Below are 8,842 nucleotides of genomic sequence, written 5' to 3' on the forward strand. Positions count from 1 at the left end.
TGTGTGTGTGTGTGTGCTGTGCAGTAGGTGTTGACATGGTGTGGACATGGTGTAGGGTGGTGGACCCCGGGGCAGAGTCCCCCTCTGGACACTGCAGTGCCGGGTGGCATGGGCGGGCGTGGCTGGGTACTCTGGAGACTCCCACCCGTGTGACAGACAGACAGACAGACAGACATGGCGTGGGGGGAGCTGCAGGCGTGCCTGTCAGCATGGGCCACCCCCCCCCCAGCAGGCCAGGGCCAGGCAGGCAGCGAGGTCCCGTGATCCTGGGGTGTGCAGGTGTGTGTGGTGCAGCCCTTTAGGGAGCCATGTGCACGGATAAGACCTGTGCACGGCCTGGAGCGTGTCACGCACACGTGTGCATGCAGGATGCAGGCCGTGTGCGGGTGGGAGAGCATGCATGTGTGCAGACGTGCACGCGCGCATGCGTGCGGGGGCCGTGGTGGGAGAGGGGTCTCGGGCCGCGTCTCTCTCCTCTTTAGACAGAGCCCCGGAGAAGATATGAAATTTAAAAAAAAAATCAATTTTCATTCCACTTGTGCAGACTGTGTTAAGGGGGGTGGGGACGGGCCCGGTGAGGGATGAAGGGGCTGGGGGCGGTGTGAGGCCCGAGGCGGCTCCCGAGGCGGCCAGCACAGCTTAGAGAAATCAAAACAACTGGTTAAACCCCAGCCCAGGGGGCTGCGGCTCAGGGGGCGGGGGCGGGGAGACAGGAACGGGGGTGGGGGGGTGAAGAGAGGCAGACAGAGGGACACCCAGAGACACAGCTGGACACAAGAGGTGCCTGGAGACAGAGAGACAGAAACCGAGACACTCAGAGAGGGAGACTTTCAGAGGCAGCAGACAGACAGACAGACAGACAGATGCTGACAGCTGGAGGGTGCTGAGGCAGCCACTGAAGGTCTGAGATGGGGTGCATTCTGCACACACGTACTCACTCATGTGCAGACACACATGCACCTGGAGAGCCATGTTTTAGGAGTCTGTGGGTGGACGGGTGGACGGACAGAAGGACAGATGGTGGCATTGCCCCTGAGTGGACATCCCTCACTCCCTGCCAAGCCTTGCCCTGGGGAAGTGTGTGAGCGTGTGTGAGTGTGAAGGAGGGCACATGAGTTTGTTGTCTGGTTGTGGCTGGCTATGTTGCTGATTGTCTGTTCTCTCTCTGTCGCTGCAAACAAGCAGGGGTGTGCATGGCCGAGGTGTTTGTGGGGCCCTGTGTGTCTGTTTCTGTGTGGTATTGTCTCCATGTGTATTGTCCTGCTTAGAAGTCTGAGCTTCTGTCTCAGGCCAGGAGCCTTCGTGTGTGTGTGTGTGTGTGTGTGTGTGTGTGTGTGTGTGTGTGTGTGTGTGTCTGGGATCTGTGATTGTGGGTCTTTGTTTCTGTGTGAGACCGAGTTGGTGTCTTGTGTCTCTGTGTTCCATTGTGTGTCTTTCTGTGGGTCCATCTGATGTTGTATGGAACACTGCTGGCATGTGTGATTCATAAATGCGGGGACGAGGATTGTGTGTGCCAGTGGTGGCATGGGGTGTGTTTGGTGGCGTGGGGTGGGGTGGTGTGTCTGATTTCATAGCTGTGTGTATCACTTGACAGTGGGCACATGTGGGATGGCGTTGACCGTGGGTTTGTGTTGTATGTTTGTTGTGTTGTGGATCACAACACACACAACCTAGGGTGTGCCTAGATTGGTGTGGGTTTGACAAGAAGCAGAGGAAGAGAGCCAGCCCCTCTCCACTCCACTGCCGCACAGGCCCGTGTGCCCGCGCGCGCACCACCCCCCCATTCCGTGCCGTGGCTGCGGGCGGTGGAGATGGGGGTGAGGGGGGAGTGGAGGAAGCAAAATAAAATTAAAAATTAAAGCTTGCCCGGGAGTCCCCATCTGCACCGAGCGGCCGGCCGGCGGGGGGCGGGGCCGCGCTGCTCCCCTCTGCGGCCGCTGGCGCTGGGGTTGTCTGCCCATCCGTCCAGCCGCCCCATCCGACCTGGCCCTTGCCCGGACCTTTCAGCCCCAGGCCACAGGCCCTGGCTTCTTTCGTGGGTCGATGGGCGATCAATGGGGCCAGGGGGGCGCCAGGGGCAGGGTGAGATCAAAAGGACCTCAAGAGAGGGACACTGGGACGGAAGCAGAGACCTGGAGACACAGACCTGGGGATGGGATGGGGTAGGGAGGGGACAGAGGCAGAGACGGGGACAGGGACAGAGACTTTGCACAAAGTAGAGATGGGAAAGTGGAAGAAACAAACAAACCCTGTGGAGAACCGAAGAGAGGACACACAGACAGACAGACAGACAGACAGACGCAGGGATGGGCACCCAGGCTGGGAGCAGTGGTCTCAGGGCAGAAACATTGGCAGTGGCTGGGTCGGTCAGGGCTGGGGGACCCAGGCCGAGGAGCCCCGCGTGCGGCGCTGGCTGGCGAGGGGGGAGCGTGGGAGCAGGGCCCCGAGCGCCGATCCCACGGCTCCTCGTTATAACGTGTCCGGAGGAGGCGGCGGGGAGTTGAAAGCGTCGGGAAGAGAAATCAAAACCAACACGGAAATGAGAGGGGCCAAGGGGGGGGTGGGGGCAGGAGGAAGGAGGGGGACCCGGGGAGGCAGGGAGAGAGGGGTGGGAGGGAGAGCTGGGGAGTAGAAAAGGGAGAGACTACAGGAGTGAGAGACGGGATGGGTGGGGTGGGGAGATGGAGGAAGGGGAGAGGGGGAGGGAGGGAGAGAGAGAGAGAGAGAGAGAGAGAGACAGAGACAAAGGGAAAGCTGAGAGAGACTTGAGAGACAAATTGGGGAGGTGGGGCGGAGAGGGGAAGAGAAGGGGGACCGGGAGAAGCTGGGGGAAGAGAAGGGGTGGAGGTGAGTGGCAGAGACTCCGGAGGAGACTGAAGGATGGAGGAGACTGGGGAACACTCTCCAGGTGGAGGAGGGACTAGGAAAGGGGTGGGGGGTGCACAGAAGATGGGGAGAGGCAGGGGTGGGGAGGGAAGGCCCGGGACACTCAGGGAAGGTCCAGGAGGCACATGTAGGCCTGGGGAGGGAAAGCAGTGTGGGTCTGGAGTTGGGGTGTCTAGGGGAGACAGGGAGGGGAACGTGGGTGTCCACAGTGTGATGTCCTGGGGAACAGGGGGGACCTGTGTGGTGGTGTCTGGGTGGCCCTAGGGATGGGGTATCCGGAGAGATCCGGGTCTGGGGGTGCATGGGGTGCCTAAGGGGTGTCTTGAAGAGGTGGGGGACTGAGGGGTCCGGCTGTTGAAGGGGTGAGAGGGGAGGGTAGAAGGTAACCGGAGAGGAGTGGGCATCCAGTGGAGGAGGCAGATTCAGGGGACTGGTGTCTGAAATGGGGGGGCCAGGGGGGAATGGCTGTCTGAGGGGGGAAGGCAGGGCCGAGGGGAGGAGAGTCCGAGGGGGAGGCAAATCGCCGCAGTCGCAGGAGTTGGAAAGTCGGGGTGAGCCGCAGGTTGGCAGCTAGGTGAGGGGTCTATGGACTCGGGCTGGAGACGGAGGCTGCCCTGGGGGAGCAGAGAGAGCTTGGGACCCCGCCCCACCCCTGGTCCTGGTGTGCAGGTGCCCAGCTCTGAGTAGAGCGCTGGGGTTGGCTGGGTGGGGGCGAGTTTCTAGGGCTTAGAGAGATCAGAGATCGGGAGCGCGGGAAGAGAGTGCACCTTGCCACAAGGGGAGAGGGGGAGACGCGGGGAAGCAAGGGGGGTACAGCCCTGAGGTCAGGCGAGAGGCTGGGGGGCAGCGAAGGCGGCAACGGCGGGAGAGGGGCGGGAGGTGGTAAGAGCTAAGAGTGAGCGGGACCAGCGAGGAGCCCAGCTGGTTAGAGACGGAGGACGAGAGGAGGAGACTGCAGGAAGAGGAAAGGCAAAGGCTCAGGCTGCAGCGAGACAGATGGATGGACGGACGGACTGGGGGAGAGGGGGGTTGACCAGCAAGCAGAGGGGACTCTGTAGGGGGACAGCGGGGATGGGAAGAGATTTAGGGGTGGGAGTTCTGGGAGGGGGGGCCCTAGCAGTACCCACTGGCTGATCCATGTCTGTCTCTCCTCTGTCCTATCCTATCTGTCTGTCTGTCTGTCCCGGCCTCTGCAGGCCCCGGCCACCATGGATTGTAGCTGCGTGTCTGACCTTCTCTTCGCCCCACCTGCTCTGCCGGCTCTCTGGACCCCCGGTAACTGCCACCGCCCCCTCCCTCCATCCACCTGTGTCTGGCTCTCTCCTCTGCTCTCCACCAAAGTCCTCTGGATAAGCCACTTTTCATGGAAAAACTTAGCTAGAAACTTCCCAGCCTGTTGGGGAGATGTGGGGGGTCTTTGTGTGTGGGGGTAAGGCGTGGAGGGGACTGAGGTCTCAGCGTCTCTGCCACATGCACTACTCCAGGATCTACCGCACAGAGGGCAGGGTCCAGGGCTGGAAGGACAGATGGACAGATGGGCAGGCAGCCAGAGCTCAGGGAAGAGAGGATGGTTTGCTCAGGAGTGGGGACGTGGACAGAAAGGTCAGCAGGGTGGAGGTGCCATGGGAGACACGTCCGGAGTGTGAAGCTGGAGGGAGCCTCACACTGGCTGGTGGTTTGGCTGGCATTGGGGAGTGTGTCCACTCTCCCTCTCATGTCACACTCAAGTGTTTCTGCAAGGGGACACGCAGGGCAGTCTGCTTGTGACCATGACCTGCTGAGGCTGTCTGAGGATGTCTAGGGTGGAGCCTCCAGTTTTTCAGGGCTGTGTGTGTGTGTGTGTATGTGTGTGTTTCTTGTCCAGGAGGGGCAAAGGAGCTTTTTACCTGTTTCTTGCATAGCGTGGTGTGTGGCTTTCCTGGCAGGTGTCTTGAAGCATTGGGGGGGGGCAGTGGGTGAACCCCTGGCCTCTGTGTTGGGGGTCAGGCTGGTTTCAGCCATGTGTGTGTGTATAAGACTCGGGTGGGTCCTTTTAAGAGCAGGTTACCCCAACACCTGAAGAGCATGTTTCAGGAGCAGTGTTTTTTTGTTTTGTTTTGTTTTGTTTTGAGTTGGATTTTTTTTTGTTGTCACCTTGGGGTTCTACATGTGTGGGGGTCCCCAGGACTCCATGTTTGGGGGTGTGAAGAACTCGAAAACAAATTAGAAATTCTCCCTCCAAAAGGGACTCTGCCTGACATCAGCGCCCCCCACCCATACACACACCAGGCCCCAGGAAGGAAGAAAGGGCTGCACAACAGAAGGGTCTGGGGGCCCCCTGGCTTCTAGCTCAGCACCATGTTGACTCCACCCCAAGCCTGTGGATCCTCCCCAGGCCCTTTCTGTTTCTTTCCTCATTCTGGTCTGGGCCTGGTGGCTATTATCTCTGCACTCTGGGGTCTTGCCTGGGTCTGGGGTCTCTGACTGGGGGGAAGGGGACAGAGGATGGCAGAGTCTCAGAGTCGTTGGCACTGAAGCTGAATTTGGGGGCTCCTGGACGGGAGGTGAGGCCATTGGTTGCTTCTTCCCCCGTTTCCACTTATGCCTACTGTGTGTGTGTGTGTGTGTGTGTGTGTGTGTGTGTGTGTGTGTGTGTGTGTGTGTGTGTGTGTGCAGGGAACCCTCTCAGGGTGGTGCATGTCACCGAGGGAGGGCTGTGGGCACACTGACATTAGTGTCCGGGGCACCCTGGCTGTGCTGTCTCTGTGGGGGGCCATGCATCCTGATGCTGCTTTGTCTTCATACTGGGCGTCTGTGGGGCCCTTGGCCTGCGTGTTTTGTTACACAGCTGTGTGTTGGTGGACCCCAGTCCCCAGGGGTGAGAGGGGATGAGTGCTGGTGCATGTGGCGCTGCGTGATGCAGGGTGCTGAGACTCTGTATCTTGGATTTCCCGTGGCCGTCAGTGTCTGTGTCTTGTGGTGCGGTGTGGCTGGGTGTTGTGTGGTGGACTGGTGTATTTGTACGCACACTGGCACCCTCCCTCCTCTGGACAATCGTCACAGATTGGAGCAGAGGCCCTGGGCAGTGGATGGGCTGTGAAGGGCGCAGAGGCACAGGAGCTTAGGGAACAGGCTGGGACCTGTAGGGGCCTCAAGGAATGGAGGGGCAGGGGATGGGGAGCAGAGGAGTCAAGGAGACTCTAGAGGCCTGTGGACAGGCTGGCGGCAGGGGGGACAGACTCCTGCTGCCCAAGGGGTACCCTTTCCTGCCAGCTCCGTCCCACAGCCCCAGCTACAGGAAACCAGACCTCCCCTCCCACTCCTGTTTGCCAAACCTGGGGTGTCCTCTCCTACTGTCTGGACAACCTGGGGACTAGACATGGTAGAGCAGGGCTGAGGAGGCCCCAGTTTGGCCTCCTGACCCTCCTAGGCTATACTCCCTGTCTCTCCTCAGGGTTTGCCTTCCCCGATTGGGCCTACAAGCCCGAGTCGTCCCCCGGCTCCCGGCAGATCCAGCTGTGGCACTTTATCCTCGAGCTGCTGCAAAAGGAGGAATACCAGGGCGTCATCGCCTGGCAGGGGGACTACGGGGAGTTCGTCATCAAGGACCCGGATGAGGTGGCCCGCCTCTGGGGCATCCGCAAGTGCAAGCCCCACATGAACTACGACAAGCTGAGCCGGGCCCTGCGGTGAGAGGGGGTGCTGCCCACCCCGCCTTGCCAGGCCTCCTCCCGTCATCACCCCTGCCCCCTGCCCCACACGCCGGGACCAAGTCCCAGGGGAACCCCGTAGGGCTGGGCACGGTGGCTGCTCCGTCTGATGACTAGTGGACAGGACAGAGGCTGGAAGGACCCAAGGCCCAGCTTTGAGCCCTGCCTGCTTTCAGTGTCCCGGGGGCTCCCCGGCCTCCTCGGGCAGCAGCACGCCCTCGCTCTGTCCCCACAGTTACTACTACAACAAACGCATCCTGCACAAGACCAAAGGCAAGAGGTTCACGTACAAGTTCAACTTCAGCAAGGTGGTGCTCGTCAACTACCCCCTGCTGGACGTGGCCGCCGCCGCCACTGGCTCCCCACTCTTACTGACTCCTGGCCCCTTTGGAGCGGGGCCTGGGCCCGATGCACCTCCCCTCACCCCAGAGGTGAGTTTGAACACTAGGCTCCCGGAACTGAATACAGGAAACCTGGTGTCACCCCCCCAACCATGTGTCCCCTGGGAGAGGGGTGCTGTCTGAACGGCACGATCTCCCATTCCACTCTTCTCTAGGCTCTGCAGACCCTCTTCTCTGCCCCACGCCTGGGAGAGCCGGGAACCAGGACACCCCTGTTCACCCCAGAGACAGATAAACTGCGCCTGGACAGCCCCTTCCCATTCCTGGGCTCTGGTAAGGCCTTGTGTGTGAGCAGAGGAGGCAGCGGGGTGGGGAGGACGGGGTGGAGGGATCTCATGAGGTCGAGGGGCCCAGGGAGGATGTATGCAGGGAGGTGTTTAAGAGCCAGGTGGGAGGACAAACTGGGAGAATGGTTTCTGGGGTGCTAAAGCAATAGGGAGAGCCAGGGGGGAAGGTCATATAAAAATGGAAGACACAGCCAGGTGCCAGTGGCTCACGCCTGTCATCCTGGCTACTCAGGAGGCTGAGATCTGAGGACTGTGGTTCAAAGCCAGCCTAGGCAGGAAAGGTTATGAGACTCTTTATCTCCAATGAACCACCAGAAAATTGGAACTGGCATTGTGGCTCAACGTGGTAGAGTGCTAGCCTAGAGTGAAAAAGCTCAGGGACAGCGCCCAAGTCCCATGTCTGGCAAAAAAGAAAAAGTGTGACACCCAAGGGGAGGCCATGCTAAAAGAGGCCTCAACATAGAGCACCCCAGTGGCATGGCTCAGCCTATCCCCCCCATGTCCCCTAGGTGCCACCAGCTATTCCAAACCACCCGGACTGCTGGGTCCTTACGGCCGCACCTTCCCAGAGTACCCCTGGAACTTTAACCCGTACCTCACGGGTCCCTTCCCCAAGCTGTCCCCCTCACTGTACCCCCCGCACTTCTACCCCAACCCTCTGGGTTCCCTGGGCCACCTGCCCTCTGTGGGGGCTGGGGGAGCCCCCACAGCTGCGCCCTTGCTGGCTACAACAGGGGAGGGCCTGGGCCCTGAGCGCCCCCCAGGCCTGGCAGTGGCTCCTCGCCTGGCATTGCCAGGGGCTGGGGGCCCGGAGGCCACATTGGGTGGGAAGGAGGACAGCGACTCGGAGCTGGAGATTACTGATGTGAGCGGCTGCAGCTCGGACAGCGAAGGTGATGAAGGCCTCCCAGTGCCCCCCAAAGCTGAGATGGGCAAAGGGGGGGCTGGCAGCTGAACCCCAGGGGAGGCGATGGATTTGAGGAGGTGGGAACTACCTGTGAAACCTCTTCAGTCCAAGTCTGCCCCCAACACTGGCCGAGGGTGCAGGACCAGCCCTCGGCACCCTCCGTCTCCCCCAGCCCCGGAACATGCCGGCCTCCGGCCCCTTCCCTAGGTTCCAGATTGAGGGGGGTCCCTGCCAGGCCCCACTCTCCAAGTGCAATATGGCGCCCAGCCAGCCTCCTCCGTCCACCCTGTGCTGTGACCTGTGTTTGTGTGTCCTGGTCTCCAGCCCCTTCCCACACAGGCCCCCCCTGGGGACAGGGAGCTCAGAGCAATAACCCCGCCCCCAGCCCCTGCCCAGGAGGGGCCCCCTCCCCACCAGCTCCCCCAACCCCCACAGCCACCTCCAGAGAGTTTATTACAAAAATAAAAGAGTGAGATGTGGGAGATGCCCAGAATTTCAGATGATCACGGCGGGGGCGGGGGGAAGGGTGTCCTCAGACCCAGTGTGCGGGGGGTTCTGGGGAGTCATTCATGTTCAACCAGTGAGTGAATGAAGGAGGGGTGTGGTGGGTTGCACCGGGAAAGTCAGTGCCCAGCTGGTCCCAGAGGGGGCGCCCTTACACACACAGACCTT

The 8,842-nt window shown here is 60.8% G+C and overlaps 1 protein-coding gene across 1 annotated transcript; it reads left to right on the forward strand.

Moving 5' to 3' along the window:
- The first annotated feature begins 4,094 nt into the window (after positions 1 to 4,094).
- Erfl (ETS repressor factor like) lies at positions 4,095 to 8,596 on the forward strand. Its single transcript, XM_090322867.1, has 5 exons — positions 4,095 to 4,161; positions 6,320 to 6,554; positions 6,811 to 7,006; positions 7,132 to 7,249; positions 7,773 to 8,596. The coding sequence occupies exons 1-5, from the start codon at positions 4,095 to 4,097 to the stop codon at positions 8,216 to 8,218; spliced, it is 1,062 nt and encodes a 353-aa protein (XP_090178993.1). The 3' UTR covers positions 8,219 to 8,596.
- Positions 8,597 to 8,842: the final 246 nt, after the last annotated feature.

This window comes from Megascapheus bottae, chromosome 31 (assembly GCF_031878675.1).
Source record: "Megascapheus bottae isolate mThoBot1 chromosome 31, mThoBot2.hap1, whole genome shotgun sequence".
Taxonomy (NCBI): domain Eukaryota; kingdom Metazoa; phylum Chordata; class Mammalia; order Rodentia; family Geomyidae; genus Megascapheus; species Megascapheus bottae.

Bases quoted from the DNA above. Each gene is read 5' to 3' on its own strand.
- Erfl (XM_090322867.1), top strand. From the start codon at position 4,095: ATGGATTGTAGCTGCGTGTCTGACCTTCTCTTCGCCCCACCTGCTCTG. The intron at 4,162-6,319 runs GTAACTGCCACC...GTCTCTCCTCAG, and splicing joins GCCGGCTCTCTGGACCCCCG to GGTTTGCCTTCCCCGATTGG. The intron at 7,007-7,131 runs GTGAGTTTGAAC...ACTCTTCTCTAG, and splicing joins CACCTCCCCTCACCCCAGAG to GCTCTGCAGACCCTCTTCTC.